At 39.0% G+C, this 20,000-nt stretch overlaps 1 protein-coding gene across 2 annotated transcripts in view; it reads left to right on the top strand.

Moving 5' to 3' along the window:
- Positions 1-20,000, top strand: part of AKAP12 (A-kinase anchoring protein 12) — a 234,514-nt gene that overhangs the window by 168,873 nt on the left and 45,641 nt on the right. Inside the window, exon 1 of one of the 2 annotated variants that reach the window (XM_053711890.1) lies at positions 15,126-15,436. The exons of the other annotated variant lie outside the window; for it this stretch is intronic. Within the exon in view, the coding sequence (XP_053567865.1) occupies positions 15,412-15,436 (25 nt within the window). The 5' untranslated portion in view covers positions 15,126-15,411. Of the gene's footprint in view, positions 1-15,125; positions 15,437-20,000 lie in introns of those variants that run through there. 2 annotated transcript variants of the gene reach the window in all.

Genomic DNA, 20,000 nt, shown 5'->3' with positions numbered 1-20,000 from the left:
TGTATAAATATATATGTATTTATATATATATATATGTGTGTGTGTGTGTATAAATATGATATGTCTGTTACTATAACCTTCTGACAGATCCAAGCAATATGTTCATATGGAAACTCATAGACATGTGAGGAAAATAGCGTCTTTTCTATTATATTATATACTGACCTCACCATCTGGAGACTGTGAGGCAAATGTCCACTTGCAACACTGCCAAACGCTTAGTGCATTAGGCAAGAAGACAATGAGTCAATTCCATTGGAAAATTGTGCAGTAATAGCTACATTGAAGAGAAGCAAAACTTTGCGTTGTGCAGAGGTGTTTAATTAAATTTTAAGCAATATATCTTTGGGGATGGGGACTGAGAAGTGTGGTACTTTTCTAGTTTACTGGATAGCTGTGACAGACTTTGTGTGACTTAAAGGTACATTAAACCCAATTTGTTTGTTTTTTTGTTTTTCCATAATTTAGATAGAGCATAAAATTTTAAACAACTTTTCAAATCACTATTATTATCAAATTTGCTTCATTGTCTTGGAAATGCTTTTTTGATGGAGCAGAAGTACACTACGCTGAGACAGCTAAACACAGGTGAGCCAATGAGATGAGGCATATATGTGCAGCCACCAATCAGCAGTTAGCTCGCAGTAGTTAATTGCTGAGCGCCTGAGCTTACCTAGGTATGCTTTTCAACAAAGTATACCAAGAGAACAACGCAAGTTAGATAATAGAAGTTAATTGGAAAACTGTTTAAAATAGCAGGCTCTGTCTGAATCATGAATGATTCATTTTGACCTTACTGTGCCTTTAACCCTTTGAGTGCTAAGCACTTTCCCACCTGGGTGCTAAGGTGATTGAAGGTTTTTTTTTTTTTTATTTTAATTTTTTAATTTTTTTTTTAAACTTTTATATAATTTTTTTCAGATCCCCAAGACTTACATCAAAGGTTAGGCGATTACCTGTCCAATGGTGGGTCTTGGGGGTCTGTAGCTGCTTAGATGCCTGAGATACAGGCGTCTAAGCAGCATGCCCCCTTTCCCTATACTTTGTATTGTCAGTTTGTTAATAAAGTTGTGCGGTGACGTCATCACGTCATTGCGTGTGACGTCACCGCGCAAAATGGGAAGCCCCGGCGATGCCTGTCACTATGAAGGTCTGATCGCCGGGGTAGGAGCGGGTGGGAGCCCCCAGATCTCCCTCAATGTGGGAGAGTGCTAGCGACGGCTCTGAGCCGTCGTTAGCACCAGAGTGGGAAACTCTGTGACGGCTCAGAGCCGTCGTTAGCACTCAAGGGGTTAAAATACAGAATTTTAACATAAGAGAAAACTTGGAGATACTTGCAGCGGATATAAAAATTATTTGTACATTGCTTCCCTTGCTTCAGATTTTTGTCTGTTTGTTTCAGTTTTGAGGGCTGCAGCTGTTGGGCTGACCCTTCCAATCTATTTTATGTTGTCTGGTGGACTTTTTCTAAGCATTCCAATGAATATATGGTCATACTGGAATTTGTTTATGAACAAGGAGGCTTCACATATATTGTCTATTGACTTGGTGAAGCAAAAAAAGAGGTCACATGTTCTCCTCCAATGTATTCACTGCAGACCAAGCGTGTCCTGTAGAGTTGTTTCCCCAGAGCAACCATACAATTTTTAGCACAAAAACAGACATTCCCATCTCATACCTCACAGAAAATGTTCAATTCACTCTTTATTCATTGTAATCTATAATTCCACTCTATTCTGCACATTAATTTTCTGTTGTTTCATTGTAATATAGTTCAGTATTTAAAGTGTGTGTGTATATTAAGATAGATAGATAGATAGATAGATAGATAGATAGATAGATAGATAGATAGATAGATAGATAGATTGTAATCAAAATTATTCAACCTCCATTGCAAATCAGGTTTGTTGTCAAAATGTATAGACTTTCAGCTGTTTGCAATGAACAAATCAAACAAAAGCAATTGAAATAGCTCAACACAACAAATGCTTCAAGTGGTTTCCCCAAATTCAACTTAAAATGCAACTTTTAATGAATTCTGTAGTTTCAAAACTATTCAGCCCCCTGAATAGAATCCCTCACAACAGCACAAATATGCAAAACAGGTGTTGTCTCAAGGACACCTGATGCAACTAATCAAGGGTTTCATTAGTTGTACCAAGTGTGCTTGAGCTAGAACAAATGAAATACCTGAACTGGCTAGGGGTTTGTTAAAGGGACAGTATACACTCATTTTCATATAACTGCATGTAATAGACACTACTATAAAGAATAAGATGCACAGATACTGATATAAAAATCCAGTATAAAACTGTTTAAAAACTTACTTAGAAGCTGTCAGTTTAGCTCTGTTGAAAAGGTAGCTGGAAAGCCCACTGCAAGTGGCAAATAAGACACTCCCCCCATCCCCCTTCTTTTGCATATGAAAAGACTCTTTACACAAACAGGAGCAAGCTGGAGAAGGTAGCTGACCGTATTCACATAAAACTTTGGGGCTTGGTTAGGAGTCTGAAAATCAGAGCAATGTTATTTAAAAATAAGCAAAACTATACATTTATTTTAAAAAAAAATGTATGGGCTATATAAATAGATTATCTACAAAACATTTATTCAAAGAAAAAATGAGTGTATAATGTCCCTTTAAGTGTCACATTTGACTGCATGTTAGAAATATAGCAATAAGAATGTGAAAATAAGTCAAAAGAATGGTCCAAAAAGTTGAGAAGTGATCATCGCGCCTTCACAAACAAGGAAAAGGATACAAAAAGATAGCAAAGGCACTGAATATTCCTAGAGACACCGTTGGAAGCGTAGTTCACAAGTTCCAAGTTAAAGGAACAGCGGTTACACTACCTGGACGGGGCAGAAAAAGGAAGCTATCAACGGCTGCTACCAAATTTCTGAAATGGCAGGTTGAGAAAAACCCTTGAGTGACTTTAAAAGACTTGCAGCAAGACTTGGTGGCAACAGGCACTGAGGTTTCAGTTTACACAGTAAGGTGCGTACTAAACGCAGAAGCTTTTCATGCCAGAAATATAAGACGTACACGACTACTGACTAAAAAGCACAAGAAAAGCCGGCTCTAATATGCTTAAAATCATATAAATAAGCCACAGAAGTTTTGGGATTCTGTTCTGTGGAGCGATGAAAAAAAAATGGAACTTTTCAGCTCGATGGATCAGCCGTATGTCTAGAGGAAGAAGAATGAAGCTCTGCCTACAGTTAAAGGGACAGTCTACACCAGAATGTTTATTGTTTTAAAAGATAGATAATCCCTTTATTACCCATTTCCCAGTTTTGCATAATCAACACAGTTATAATAATATACTTTCTTCTGTTATGTGTGATCAGTCCACGGGTCATCATTACTTCTGGGATATAACTCCTCCCCAACAGGAAATGCAAGAGGATTCACCCAGCAGAGCTGCATATAGCTCCTCCCCTCTACGTCAGTCCCAGTCATTCTCTTGCACCCAACGACTAGATAGGATGTGTGAGAGGACTATGGTGATTATACTTAGTTTTTATGACTTCAATCAAAAGTTTGTTATTTTAAAATAGCACCGGAGCGTGTTATTACTTCTCTGGCAGAGTTTGAGGAAGAATCTGTCAGAGTTTTTTACTATGATTTTAACCGGAGTAGTTAAGATCATATTGCTGTTCTCGGCCATCTGAGGGAGGTAAAGGCTTCAGATCAGGGGACAGCGGGCAGATGAATCTGCATTGAGGTATGTAGCAGTTTTTATTTTCTGAATGGAATTGATGAGAAAATCCTGCCATACCGTTAAAATGACATGTATGTATACACTTCAGTATTCTGGGGATGGTATTTCACCGGAACTACTCTGTTAAAGGTCACTAATCCTTTTTAATAACTATTTATCATGTTAAACGTTTTTGCTGGAATGTAGAATCGTTTACATTGCTGAGGTACTGTGTGAATAAATATTTGGGCATTATTTTCCACTTGGCAGTTTTTTTGCTTTAATTGTGACAGTTTCGTTTCTCTTCACTGCTGTGTGGGAGAGGGAGGGGCCGTTTTTGGCGCTCTTTGCTACGCATCAAAAAATACCAGTCAGTTACTTTTACATTTCCTGCATGATCCGGTTCATCTCTGATAGATCTCAGGGGTCTTCAAACTTCTTTGAAGGGAGGTAAATTCTCTCAGCAAAGCTGTGAGAATTCTTATAGTGACTGTGAATAAAAACGTTGCTTTGTATTTTTTATGTCAAATTTAATTATTGTTATTTTACTAATGGGAACAAACCTTTGCTAAAAGTTTTGTTGTTTTAAAGTTTGATGCTATAACTGTTTTTCAGTTCACTATTTCAACTGTCATTTAATCGTTAGTACCTCTTTGAGGCACAGTACGTTTTTTGCTAAAAAAGATTATAACCAAGTTGTAAGTTTTTTGCTAGTGTGTTAAACATGTCTGACTCAGAGGAAGATATCTGTGTCATTTGTTCCAATGCCAAGGTGGAGCCCAATAGAAATTTATGTACTAACTGTATTGATGCTACTTTAAATAAAAGTCAATCTGTACAATGTGAACAAATTTCACCAAACAGCGAGGGGAGAGTTATGCCGACTAACTCGCCTCACGCGGCAGTACCTGCATCTCCCGCCCGGGAGGTGCGTGATATTTTGGCGCCTAGTACATCTGGGCGGCCATTACAGATAACATTACAAGATATGGCTACTGTTATGACTGAAGTTTTGTCTAAATTACCAGAACTAAGAGGCAAGCGTGATCACTCTGGGGTGAGAACAGAGTGCGCTGACAATGCTAGGGCCATGTCTGATACTGCGTCACAGCTCGCAGAGCATGAGGACGGAGAGCTTCATTCTGTGGGTGACGGTTCTGATCCAAACAGATTGGACTCAGATATTTCAAATTTTAAATTTAAATTGGAGAACCTCCGTGTATTACTAGGGGAGGTCTTAGCAGCTCTCAACGATTGTAACACCGTTGCAATACCAGAGAAACTGTGTAGGTTGGATAAATACTTTGCGGTACCGGCGAGTACTGACGTTTTTCCTATACCTAAGAGACTAACTGAAATTGTTACTAAGGAGTGGGATAGACCCGGTGTGCCGTTCTCACCCCCTCCAATATTTAGAAAGATGTTTCCAATAGACGCCACCACTCGGGACTTATGGCAAACGGTCCCCAAGGTGGAGGGAGCAGTTTCTACTTTAGCTAAGCGTACCACTATCCCGGTGGAGGATAGCTGTGCTTTCTCAGATCCAATGGATAAAAAATTAGAGGGTTACCTTAAGAAAATGTTTGTTCAACAAGGTTTTATATTACAACCCCTTGCATGTATCGCGCCGATTACGGCTGCGGCAGCATTTTGGATTGAGTCGCTTGAAGAGAACCTTAGTTCATCTACGCTAGACGACATTACGGACAGGCTTAGAGTCCTTAAACTAGCTAATTCCTTCATTTCGGAGGCCGTAGTACATTTAACCAAACTTACGGCTAAGAACTCAGGATTCGCCATACAGGCACGTAGGGCGCTGTGGCTAAAATCCTGGTCAGCTGATGTTACTTCTAAGTCCAAATTACTTAATATACCTTTCAAGGGGCAGTCTTTATTTGGGCCCGGTTTGAAAGAGATTATCGCTGACATTACAGGAGGTAAGGGCCACGCCCTACCTCAAGACAAAGCCAAAGCTAAGGCTAGACAGTCTAATTTTCGTCCCTTTCGGAACTTTAAAACAGGAGCAGCATCAACCTCCACTGCACCAAAACAGGAAGGAGCTGTTGCTCGTTACAGGCAAGGCTGGAAGCCTAACCAGTCCTGGAACAAGAGCAAGCAGGCCAGGAAACCTGCTGCTGCCCCAAAGACAGCATGAACCGAGAGCCCCCGATCCGGGACCGGATCTAGTGGGGGGCAGACTCTCTCTCTTCGCCCAGGCCTGGGCAAGAGATGTTCAGGATCCCTGGGCACTAGAGATCATATCTCAGGGATACCTTCTAGACTTCAAATTATCTCCCCCAAGAGGGAGATTTCATCTGTCAAGGTTGTCAACAAACCAGATAAAGAAAGAAGCGTTTCTACGCTGCGTACAAGATCTGTTAATAATGGGAGTGATCCATCCGGTTCCGCGGTCGGAACAAGGACAAGGGTTCTACTCAAACCTGTTTGTGGTTCCCAAAAAAGAGGGAACTTTCAGGCCAATCTTAGATTTAAAGATTCTAAACAAATTCCTAAGAGTTCCATCGTTCAAAATGGAAACTATTCGGACAATCTTACCCATGATCCAAGAGGGTCAGTACATGACCACAGTGGATTTAAAGGATGCTTACCTTCACATACCGATCCACAAAGATCATCACCGGTATCTAAGGTTTGCCTTCTTAGACAGGCACTACCAGTTTGTAGCTCTTCCATTCGGATTGGCTACGGCTCCAAGAATCTTCACAAAGGTTCTGGGTGCCCTTCTGGCGGTACTAAGACCGCGAGGGATTTCGGTAGCTCCATACCTAGACGACATTCTAATACAAGCTTCAAGCTTTCAAACTGCCAAGTCTCATACAGAGTTAGTTCTGGCATTTCTAAGGTCGCATGGATGGAAAGTGAACGAAAAGAAGAGTTCTCTTTTTCCTCTCACAAGAGTTCCATTCTTGGGGACTCTTATAGATTCTGTAGAAATGAAGATTTACCTGACAGAGGACAGGTTAACAAAGCTTCAAAATGCATGCCGTGTCCTTCATTCCATTCAACACCCGTCAGTAGCTCAATGCATGGAGGTGATCGGCTTAATGGTAGCGGCAATGGACATAGTACCTTTTGCACGCCTACACCTCAGACCTCTGCAATTATGCATGCTAAGTCAGTGGAATGGGGATTACTCAGATTTGTCCCCTACTCTGAATCTGAATCAAGAGACCAGAAATTCTCTTCTATGGTGGCTTCATCGGCCACACCTGTCCAGGGGGATGCCATTCAGCAGGCCAGACTGGACAATTGTAACAACAGACGCCAGCCTACTAGGTTGGGGCGCTGTCTGGAATTCTCTGAAGGCTCAGGGACTATGGAATCAGGAGGAGAGTCTCCTTCCAATAAACATTCTGGAATTGAGGGCAGTTCTCAATGCCCTTCTAGCTTGGCCCCAATTAACAACTCGGGGGTTCATCAGGTTTCAGTCGGACAACATCACGACTGTAGCTTACATCAACCATCAGGGAGGGACAAGAAGCTCCCTAGCAATGGTGGAAGTATCAAAGATAATTCGCTGGGCAGAGTCTCACTCTTGCCACCTGTCAGCAATCCACATCCCGGGAGTGGAGAACTGGGAGGCGGATTTCTTGAGTCGCCAGACTTTTCATCCGGGGGAGTGGGAACTTCATCCGGAGGTCTTTGCCCAAATACTTCGACGTTGGGGCAAACCAGAGATAGATCTCATGGCGTCTCGCCAGAACGCCAAACTTCCTCGCTACGGGTCCAGATCCAGGGATCCGAGAGCGGTTCTGATAGATGCTTTGACAGCACCTTGGAACTTCGGGATGGCTTATGTGTTTCCACCCTTTCCGCTGCTTCCTCGATTGATTGCCAAAATCAAGCAGGAGAGAGCATCAGTGATTCTAATAGCGCCTGCATGGCCACGCAGGACTTGGTATGCAGATCTAGTGGACATGTCATCCTGTCCGCCTTGGTCTCTACCTCTAAGACAGGACCTTCTGATACAGGGTCCATTCAAACATCAAAATCTAACTTCTCTGAAGCTGACTGCTTGGAAATTGAACGTTTGATTTTATCAAAACGTGGTTTTTCTGAGTCGGTTATTGATACCCTGATACAGGCTAGGAAGCCTGTTACCAGAAAGATTTACCATAAAATATGGCGTAAATACCTATACTGGTGCGAATCCAAACATTACTCCTGGAGTAAGGTTAGGATCTCTAGGATATTGTCTTTTCTACAAGAAGGATTAGAAAAGGGTTTATCAGCTAGTTCATTAAAGGGACAGATTTCAGCTCTGTCCATCTTGTTACACAGGCGTCTGTCAGAAAATCCAGACGTCCAGGCTTTTTGTCAGGCTTTAGCTAGGATCAAGCCTGTGTTTAAAGCTGTTGCTCCGCCATGGAGTTTAAACTTAGTTCTTAACGTTTTACAGGGTGTTCCATTTGAACCCCTTCATTCCATTGATATAAAATTGTTATCTTGGAAAGTTCTGTTTTTAATGGCTATTTCCTCGGCTCGAAGAGTCTCTGAGTTATCAGCCTTACATTGTGATTCTCCTTATCTGATTTTTCACTCAGACAAGGTAGTTCTGCGTACTAAACCTGGGTTCTTACCTAAGGTGGTCACTAACAGGAATATCAATCAAGAGATTGTTGTTCCATCCTTGTGTCCAAATCCTTCTTCAAAGAAGGAACGTCTTCTACACAATCTGGATGTAGTTCGTGCCCTCAAGTTCTACTTGCAGGCAACTAAAGATTTTCGCCAAACTTCTTCCCTGTTTGTCGTTTATTCTGGACAGAGGAGAGGTCAAAAAGCTTCTGCTACCTCTCTCTCTTTTTGGCTTCGTAGCATAATACGTTTAGCCTATGAGACTGCTGGTCAGCAGCCTCCTGAAAGAATTACAGCTCACTCCACTAGAGCTGTGGCTTCCACTTGGGCCTTTAAGAATGAGGCCTCTGTTGAACAGATTTGCAAGGCTGCAACTTGGTCTTCGCTTCATACTTTTTCCAAATTTTACAAATTTGACACTTTTGCTTCTTCGGAGGCTATTTTTGGGAGAAAGGTTCTTCAGGCAGTGGTTCCTTCTATATAATGAGCCTGCCTATCCCTCCCGTCATCCGTGTACTTTTGCTTTGGTATTGGTATCCCAGAAGTAATGATGACCCGTGGACTGATCACACATAACAGAAGAAAACATAATTTATGCTTACCTGATAAATTCCTTTCTTCTGTTGTGTGATCAGTCCACGGCCCGCCCTGTTTTAAGGCAGGTAAATATCTTTTAAATTATACTCCAGTCACCACTTCACCCTTGGTTACTCCTTTCTCGTTGATTCTTGGTCGAATGACTGGGACTGACGTAGAGGGGAGGAGCTATATGCAGCTCTGCTGGGTGAATCCTCTTGCATTTCCTGTTGGGGAGGAGTTATATCCCAGAAGTAATGATGACCCGTGGACTGATCACACAACAGAAGAAAGGAATTTATCAGGTAAGCATAAATTATGTTTTTAACCTCTGTGATTATCTTGTATCTAAGCCTCTGCAAACTGCCCCTTTTTTCAGTTCTTTTGACAGACTTGCAGTCTAGCCAATCAGTGCCTGCTCCCAGATAACTTCACGTGCACGAGCACAGTGTTATCTATATGAAATACGTGAACTAACACCCTCTAGTGGTGAAAAACTGTTAAAATGCAATCTGAAAGAGGTTGGCTTCAAGGTCTAAGAAATTAGCATATGAACCTCCTAGGTTAAGCTTTCAACTAAGAATACCAAGAGAACAAAGCAAAATTGGTGATAAAAGTAAACTGGAAAATTGTTTAAAATTGCATGCTCTATCTGAATCATGAAAGTTTATTTTGGCCTAGACTGTCCCTTTAAGCATGGTGGTGGCTCGGTGACGCTCTGGGACTGCTTTACATCCTCTGGAACAGGAAAACCTGCAGCGTGTAAAAGATGGATTAATTGAAGTATCAGGAAATCCTAGGAGAAAAGTCATGCTGCCTGTGAAGAAACTGAAGCTTGGGCGTCATTGGACCTTCCAACAGGACAATGATCCCAAGCATACCTCAAATTCCACCAAGGTTTGGTTGCAGAAGAAGTCCTGGATGATTCTACAGTGGCTATCACAGTCACCTGACTTGAAACCTATAGAAAATCTCTGGTGGGATTTTAAGAAGGCAGTTGCAGCACGCAAACCCAAGAATATTACTTAAAGGGACAGTAAACCTTAAAAATAATGTTATATAATTCTACTAATTTGATTATGAATCATAACACTTAGCATGCTCATAAAATAAGAAGACAGGAAGCAAAAAGTTGGAATGAAGTTGATCATTGTTTTGTTGAGAGCATGAAATACTTACAGGATATTTCTGCAGTTGTAACTCTTTCAATGTATATGTCATTCTTCATTCTTTACTCAAGCCAGAAAATTCCAGAAAGGGTTATGTAAATTCACCTACCAATAAACAAGTGCTTTCCATGGTTCTGAACCAAAAAAATAGCTTACATGCCTTCTTTTTCAAATAAAGAAAGCAAGAGAACGAAGAAAAATTGATCATAGGAGTAAATTAGAAAGTTGTTTAAAATTGCATGCTCTATCTGAATCACGAAAGAAAAAATTTGGGTTCAGTGTCCTTTTAACACAGGTACAGAGTTCTGATTTAATCCCTTGAGTGCCAACGACGGCTCTGAGCTGTCGCTAGCACTCTCCCACTTTGAGGGAGATCTGGGGGCTCCCACCCGCTCCTACCCCGGCGATCCCGTTTTGCGTGGTGACGTCACGCGTAATGACATGATGACGTCACTGCGCAACTTTATGTAAAAAAGACAATGGACAATATAGGGAAAGGGGGCATGCTGCTTAGAAGCCTGTATCTCAGGCATCTAAGCAGCTACAGACCCCCAAGACCCACCATTGGAAAGGTAATCGCCTAACCTTTCCAATGAAAATAAAAGAAAAAAAGTTAAAAAATAAAATAAAATAATGAAAAATGTAAAATTAAAAAAAAAACTCAAATGTGCTTAGCACCCAGGTGGGAAAGTGCTTAGCACTCAAAGGGTTAAACATCAGTATAAGTGAAGAGGAAGTTAGTTAAAACCTTACCTTCTACACAAATACTACAAGTATTTCACTTTATAGGTTTGTTACCAATAGATTCTAGCTGCAGACAATGAGGACAACAAAACCCAGTATTTAAAGGGATCCATTCAGCAGTGTTAGTCACAGGACTCAAATGTGGAACTAGCCTTCTGATTGGATCATCAGTGGTTTCTACTCGGGATCCGCAGTGATCAGTGAGTCCCGAGCAACACTTACACTGTGTGTTTAACACCTTTGGAGGAATTAAACATGTTAGTGTAGGGCTAATAGTCTTAAGATTAAAGGGACATAAAACCCAATTTATTTTCTTTCGTGACTCAGAGAAAGCATGTAATTTTAAACAATTTCCAATTTATTTCTGTCATCTAATTGTTTCGTTCTTTTGCTATCCTTTGGTGAAAAGCATATCAAGATAGGCTCAGGAACTGCAGATTGGTGGCTTTACATGTATGCCTCATGTTTTTTGGCTCACCCATGTGCATTGCTGTTTCTTCCACAGAAGATATTAAGAGTAAGAAACAAAATAGATAAAAGAAGTAAATTGGAACGTTGTTTAAAATCGTATTCTCTATCTAAATCAAGAAGAAGAAAAAATGGGTTTCATGACCCTTTAAATGCAAATTAGAGCATGTCATTTTTTAACTATTGTGACCATTTAAAGGAACATGTGTGTACATATGTATTTATATGAGTATAAATGTATTTACAGACATACATACACATATAAACACATAAATACATATTTGCACATAGACATATGTGTATTTATATATACATATATATATAGACATGGGTATGAATGTATATCTATGTTAAAGCACTTTGCCTGCCTTTTTCTTTCTAACACCTTACCTGAGATCATATATTCAAGCCCTTACAACTTTTTGGTGCATTATTTTTAATGATTTTTCTTAGATAGTGTTATTATGAGTGTAGCTGTACTTTTAAATGTATTTTTGATGTGTTTTGTGACACTTATTTGTTTTGCAAAATAATTAACCAAAGTTCTGAGGATGCGCTATCCTAACACGTTTTAACTTCAATTGCACTCAACCGATCAAGTTTTCTTTCAACTTGTAATACGAGCGATACATCCGACACATACAAACACCCACAATAAACCCCTTTTCACTCACACATAACTGTTAGTGCTCCACTTGTAATTTGGAATTTAGTGACATTCATGTGTAGCCTCTGTTGACAATAACTGTGTATCCCAACACACAGTCTTCCACATGTGGTCATTAGTATAATCCCATTATTCTGTATAATTTATGCCCCACTCCTACTAGACTATAATCAGGTATGTTTTTAGACTACTATTTTTTAAACCTGTCCACAGGCCTCCCTAACAGGCCACAGTTTGAGGATATCTAAAATTGAGCACAGTGGAAATAATCATTAAACATGGTTATTTTACCTCCTCTCACCCAAAGTAATCCTGAAAACCAGGCCTGCTGGGGAGGCCTGAGGACAGGTTTGAAAATCAGTGTTCTAGACCTATGTGTTTAACCTGTCCAGTGATTGGTGGTTACATGCATATGCTACTTCGGTTTGGCTCACCGGTTGTGTCCTGCTCACCAGCTGCATTTTTGACTCCATAAAGTTTTGGTTTGGAAAGGATATGCAATTGTAAGACTTTTCAGTGTACTGCTATCAAACTTTGTTCTCTTTATATCCTTTACTGCTTACCTAGGTAGGCTCAAGAGCAGCAATGCACTAGTCTCTGATTGGTAGCTATACACATATGCCTCCTGGGTCACCAGATGTTTTCAGATAGCTCTCAGTAGTGATTTGGTTCTCTTTAGTTGATTTTAACTATGTACTTATTCCCTTTGCATAGGTTAAGCATACACTCGCTGGCCACATTATTAGGTACACCTGTTTAATTGCTTGGTAACACAAATTGCTAATCAGCCAATCACATGGCAGCAACTCAATGAATTTAGGCATCTAGACGTGGTGAAGACGACATGCTGAAGTTCAAACCGAGCATCAGAATTGGGAAGAAAGGGGACTTAAGTGACTTGGTTGTTGGTGCCAGACGGGCTGGTTTGAGTATTTCAAAAACTGCTGATCTACTGGGATCTACTGGGATTTTCACACACAATCATCTCTATGGTTTACAGAGAATTGTCCGAAAAAGAGAAAATATCCAGTAAACGGCAGTTGTGTGGACGAAAATGCCTTGTTGATGTCAGAGGTCAGAGTAGAATGGGCAGACTTGTTTGAGATGATAGAAAGGCAACAGTAACTCAAATAACCACTCTTTACAACCAAGGTATGCAGAATACCATCTCTGAACGCACAACACGTTGAACCTTGAAGCAGATGGGCCACACCGGGTGCCACTCCTGTCAGCTAAGAACAGGAAACTGAGGCTACAATTCGCACAGGCTCACCAATATTGGACAATAGAAGATTGGAAAAACACAACCTGGTCTGATGTATCTCGATTTCAGCTGCAACATTCAGATGGTAGGGTCAGAATTTGACGTTAACAACACAAAACTATGGACCCTGCCTTGTATCAACATTTCAGGCTGGTGGTGGTGATTGTTGTGTAATGGTGTGGGGAATATTTTCTTGGCACACTTTTGGCCCCTTAGTACCAATTGAGCATCGTTTAAACGCCACGGCCTACCTGAGTATTGTTGCTGACCATGTCCATCCCTTTATGACTACAGTGTACCCATCTTCTGATGGCTGCTTCCAGCAGGATAATGCACCATATCACAAAGCTCAAATCCTCTCAAACTTGTTTCTTGAACATGACAATGAGTTCACTGTACTCCAATGGCCTCCACAGTTACCAGATCGCAATCCAATAGAGCACCTTTGGGATGTGGTGGAAAGGGAGATTCGCATCATGGATGTACAGCCGACAAATCTGCAGCAACGGCGTGATGCTATCACGTCAATATGGACGAAAATCTCTGAGGAATGTTTCCAACACCTTGTTGAATCTATGCCACAAAGAATCAATGCAGTTCTGAAGGCAAAAGGGGTCCAACCCAGTACTAGCAAGGTGTACCTAATAATGTGGCCGGTGAGTGTATAGTTATATGCAGTGCTTTTTTGTACTTAAAAATATAAAATATTTTTTTTTTAAAAAGGTGCCGGTAACTTATTCATTACTAATTGATATATTGTGCTCAGTTTCTATATGACAATTACAAATTTTACCTGTTATGAGATGGCAGAGGTGGTGGTATTCACTACCAGTGAGTACCACCACAAAAAAAGCCCTGGTTATCAGCAGGCAATAGTTTAATTTAAAAAAAAAATGCACTAACACATTCTTTTATTTTTGCATTGATTTGTCCCTTTAAATTATTTTGTGTTGTTACAAATATGGTTACCAGGGGACAGTTTTTATTCTAGTGACTGTGTTTTGCATTTATTTGTTTTTCTTTGCCAGCTACCACAGACTTGAGTGGCAGTTGCCTTGTCAAGATTTTTATGGAAGAAAAAAAAGCATTGTTATGAAACGTTATGCGAAAGAGTAGCATTTTTTTGCCTACAAATTTATTTTTAAAGGTGTTAAAGTAAAAAATTAAAACAGCAGGTGCACAATTTATCAAATCTGACTGCATTATTTAGTTCAAAAACATATTTTCAACTAACTGCAATTAACTTCTAAATGTTTTGTAAGATGAAACAATGGGGGAAAAGACAAAATGGCTCTTTAAAGGGAAAAAAATAAAAGGTGTATAATGCTGCAGTATGCAGGTAATTAATAAGTTTGGAAGTAATAAAATATAAATTGCTATATTTCAGACAGATGTATTATTTTGGGAATAGTGATGAACATAACTAACAAATTTAGCATGGAAACAACGTTTTTTTTTTTTTAAGTAATGAGTTTTAAATAGACATGAAAAATGGATAAACAACTGTTAGTTCCCCAGTTTAATTAGACACTTCCTGTAAAAGTAAACTCGCCATGTGGATATCAGGTAGCAGAAACAACGCATGTAGATTTGTTTTCCATTCTGGCACATAATAGCATTTTACAAACAAATGTTAAGCGAGGCTTTTTTTAAGTTTTAAAAGAATAAAATTCTGTAAAAGAGTTTGCACAAAGGGGAAGTTGAATTTGAACACGGTAAACTCAGAATATACAAAACTGTAGTCAAATGCTAATACTGTATTTTGTGAATGAAGTAATCGCTTTTAGATTGGATTGAAAAGTTGGGATGAGTCATAGCTGAAACCACCTTCCGTCTGAACAATTTAAGCCCTCTTCAGGGGGTCTGGTAGACAATAGAGTCGGGTGGGGTTGTGGTGGGAAGGAGTTGTGTTTAAACTCCCACATGATTTGTGCACACTAGTCAGTCAGTACATAGCCAACCGAGTTGATAAAGGGGGATGTGGGAGAAGCCTTCCCATTTCACTGAAGAACATCGGCAGAGTGGGATCGCACTGGGATTTATTTGATTACTTTCCCGAAGCTTCAAGCTAGCTAGGATTGTGGTGTAACTCGCTCTGCCTACCCACGCCCCGCAGGAAGACATTAGTACTCCAAGCGGCGGAATCATATCTAGAGTAAAGGAAACAGGATAACTGCTGCACCATCTCTCATTTTAAGTGGACATAGAAAGAGGAAATTTACCATGCTTGGCACTATAACACTGACTGGTAAGGAAAACTGGGATATTTCAATATATTCAATCTAATTCGCCTATCAACATGTTCAGAATTTATTCCTTGTGATAATCATGGTGTATAATATTTTATTTATAATTTTATTAGTTGCTCTAGACGGACTCATTGATATTTAATATGCTGGAAACTCACACTATGTTCTTGGACTAATAAGTGGATGAGTTAGAAAATATCGCACAGGAGCCGCAAAGCTTAGCACATCCTGAGTGCAAGTTTGTGCCCCCCTCAATTTGCGGAGGTTTAAACGGAATTACATTTCCGTGTTGTGTTGTGGCCCTTTAATTGGGCTAATACAATTTCTCTCCCGAATAGTAACTTTTTTTTTTTTTTTTCACCTCGGTTAATTACATTTCTACAGCAGGTGCCTCCGTGCTTTTAATGTATTAATTTAATCCACTTATGCAAGTTGTCATCGTGTCCCTGTTATTATTCTAGTTTGGTGGGGGCTGATGATTTACCTGGTTTTCAGGTCAAACAATCCTTAAAAAATACTCTTTTTGTGCCCCACTCACTTACTTGTAGTCTAAAGGAGCATGGGGTGTCATTTCACTTTGTTAAATTTAATATGTTACATATGCTTTATTTGTATCCTATAAAAACCATGGATGGGGTGTGATTTTTTTTTTTTTTTTTTAATTTATGACTTTTTCATTAAAGTGATTTGTGTGAACAAAAGCAGCTCAGTGTATTGAATGGGCGTGTGTGGTGCTCTGTGGATTTTTCAGTGGTGCATAGTGCTTTTCATTGATACTTTCTGCCAGGTATGTTTACTTGTGCTGTAGGGAAAATGCAGTTTAGAACAGTAGTTTTCTCTGTATGGTGTCAGAATTTATCTGCTTTCATCACAAGTTTGCATAGCATTTATCTGAGGTATGTTCTTGTTTTCATATTTTAATTTTCATGCTTAACCATCCAGAAATCAGTCACGCAACATTAGAATACATCCGCTAGAGTATCTCAAACATATTCGTTCCTGTATTCTGCAGAGCGGATTCACAAAGTTTTGGAGTGCTACCTACCGTTTGTTAGCAAAACCGTTCCATAGGGTAGCATGTTAATTTATGTAGAAACTTTAGAAGTCTTTGCAATAATTACAATACACTTTAATAGCATTTATCTAAATGGAATCTTTAATTTTAAAATTTTTAAACCTGATTACTTATTTTCCTTAAAGGGCCACTAAACCCAAAATCTTTCTTTCATGATTCAGAATTCAGATTGAACATACAAATTTAAACAACATTACAATTTACTTCTATTATTTATTTTGCTTCATTTTTTAGATATCCTTAGTTGAAGAAAAAGCAATGCACATGGGTGAGCCAATCACATGAGGCTTCCATGTGCAGCAACCAATCAGCAGCTACTGAGCATATCTAGATATGCTTTTCAGCAAAGAATATCAAGAGAATAAAACAAATTAGATAAAAGAAGTAAATTAGAAAGATGTTTAAAATTGCTTTCTCTTTCTAAATCATGAAAGAAAAAATGTGGGTTTCATGTCCCTTTAAGAAGGGACATTAAACTCAAAAATGTAGTTCTCAACACATTTTAATTGTGAACTTTACTTTCCAAAAACATTTGTTGCCTGATTTATTTATTTTTTGTTGTAATTTAAATATAACATTGTAAAAAAAAAAAAAAAAGCCCCCTGAGACATCTGAGTGCATTCTGTGGAATTCATAACTACAACCATTTTGCATGCTGCACAGTGATTGGCTACAGAAGGGAACATAGAAAGCAACTCTCAAGAGGTTTAGTTTTTTAAGGGGCGTGTCTCTGGATTACATCACAGTGTAGGTTATTCTAATAATTTCAATTTGACATATTTAAAACCTTTCAATCAGATGTAACACTGACGTTTTTATTTCTGTTGCCTACCTGAATTTTGAGTTAAATGTTTTTTTTATCTCTGGGTGGTAACATTTACCTAAATACTGTTATAGGAGGGTTTCTACAAATTATGGATTGGGACCCATTACTGGATTGCAACACCATGTTTACAACGTGTGTTGTGTGTTATTACCTTTTACAACACTTTCAAATGTGACTACAATTAGGAATAAAGCACACACACATTTTTAGTCACTTTGCCACAAATTGCAGCTACCTTTTTCAATTCAGAAATTTTCAGACCAAAAATAAAAATAGGGTTGGGAAGGTATGTGGTATGATGGTACAAGGTCTTGGGGAAATAAAGTTGGAAGAACCCTGGTTTGTAGCATCAAAATAGTAAACCCAAATTTAGTGATCATCTCACCTCAGGTGATGTAATTTTAAAAACCTTTTGACTGACTTTTTAAAGAAATAATCAATTAACCACACAGTCTCTTAAACTGACAAGTAATTGCCCTCAATGACAAGGAGTTTTTTTTAATGTATGTCCTCTCTATTGGTAACAAATCTTTGTGGAGCAGCAGGGAGGAGTCCTTTTAGATATGTCTTGTGGTCATTTGTAGTAGGTACAATGTACTTTTGCTTATTTGTATTAAACTGTATTTGAGTCTAGGGTGGTGATAGTGGCTTTTCAATTTGGATGAAATTAAATAAAACAAACTTCCTCTACTTATTTAAAGGGATATGACACCCAATTTTCTTTCATGTTTTAGATAGGGCAATCAACTTTCTAATTTACCCAATTATGGTTCAGTACATGGATAGAGCTTGCTGATTGGTGACTAAATGTAGCCACCAATCAGCAAGCTCAACCTAGGTTCTGAACCAAAAATAGGCCGGCTCCTATGTTTACATTCTTGCTATTTCAAATCAAGATACCAATAGATTAATGAAAAATTAATAGGGGTAAATTAGAGAGTTGCTTAAAATTGCCTGCTGTGGAAAAAAAATTGCCTGCTGTATCTGAATCATGGAAGAAGACAAAAATTGGTTTTAATATCCCTTTTAAATCACTGATCGGTTAAAGGGCAGTTACACAGTGGAAAAACTAGCTTTTACAATGGTAATTTTATAGCATGTTTTTGCATTGGTAAACTGAAGAACCGTGAACCTACAATTTGTGTCAGAAGTTGGAACCAAAAGGTTATTTAAAAAAAAAAAAAATCATGGCGGCACTTTAAAGGGACACTGGGATGTAAAAATGTTATCCCATTTAAATTGTTCTGAATGATCTGTTCCTTTTTTTTTTTTTTTTTCATGCTGGAGTGTATTAAAGGGACATGAAACACAACCTTTTCCTTTCATGGTGCAGATAGAGCATACTGCTATCACATTTGGTTCATACTCCTGTCATCTTTTGTCAAACGAGCAGCTGTGCATTACTGGGAGTTGGTTGAGCACACCAGGTGAGCCAATGACACAATACATGTATATATGCATCCACCAATCAACAGGTGGTTTTCAGTAGTGCACTGCTGCTCCTGAGCATACTTGGGTGGAAAAAGAAGCAAATTAAATAGAAGTACATTGGAGGGTGTTTAAGATTTCAAGCTCTATCAAAATCATGGAAGTTCAATTTTTAATTCTGTCCCTTTAAATTTTTTGCTAATCACTCCTTTACCCTTATTTTGTAATTTGAAAGAACTATTGCCGGCTAAAACAATTCATTTAAATGAATAGGTTTGTATGATAAGTGTGAGTTAACCATCCATTGGGGTGGTCAAGACAGCTTTTGTATCTGAAGTAGATGGGTTTTGTTAAAGGGACAGTCAAGTCCAAAAAAAACCTTTCATGTTTCAAATAGGGCATGTAATTTTAAACAACTTTCCAATTTACTTTTTTCACCAATTTTGCTTTGTTTTCTTGGTATTTTTAGTTGAAAGCTAAACCTAGGAAGGCTCATCATTTCTAAGCCCTTGAAGGCCGCCTCTTATCACATGCTTTTTTTCCTATTTGCTTATCACAACAAGGGAGAGCTAGTTCATGTGAGCCATATAGATAACGTGAACACGCCCGTGGCTTGTGGCAGACACTGCACTAATTGGCTAAAATGAAAGTCAATAGATAATAAATAAAATGTTATGTGATCAGGGGGCTGTCAGAAGATGCTTAGATACAAGTTAATAACAGAGGTAAAAAGTATATTAAAAGTGTTGGTTATGCAAAACTGGGGAATGGGTAATAAAGGGATTTATCTTTTTAAACAACAAAAATTCTGGTGCTGACTGTCCCTTTAATTGAACTCTCTTTAGCCTTCATTAGCATTTCAATCTGTAACTATTTGATTGTGTGCTAAAAGACATTACCATTTGGAACAAGGTTTACAGTACAGTGTCCCTTTTAAGGAGTTTAATTGGATGTTTCTCTGGAACAGCTTGGGAGTATAGGATTTCACAAGCCAAGCCTTATAATTAAAAGGTTTGTTGAGTTGAATGATGAACAAGCCCTGTATGCAGTGAATTTACCAAATTCAGTCCTATGTAGCTAAAACCATTTCTTCTGTTATGTGTGATCAGTCCACGGGTCATCATTACTTCTGGGATATAACTCCTCCCCAACAGGAAATGCAAGAGGATTCACCCAGCAGAGCTGCATATAGCTCCTCCCCTCTACGTCAGTCCCAGTCATTCTCTTGCACAAC

The sequence above is a fragment of the Bombina bombina genome, chromosome 4 (genome assembly GCF_027579735.1).
Source record: "Bombina bombina isolate aBomBom1 chromosome 4, aBomBom1.pri, whole genome shotgun sequence".
NCBI lineage: Eukaryota > Metazoa > Chordata > Amphibia > Anura > Bombinatoridae > Bombina > Bombina bombina.
Note: the sequence above shows the minus strand (reverse complement) of the source record. Positions and strands in the feature narration are given on the sequence as shown.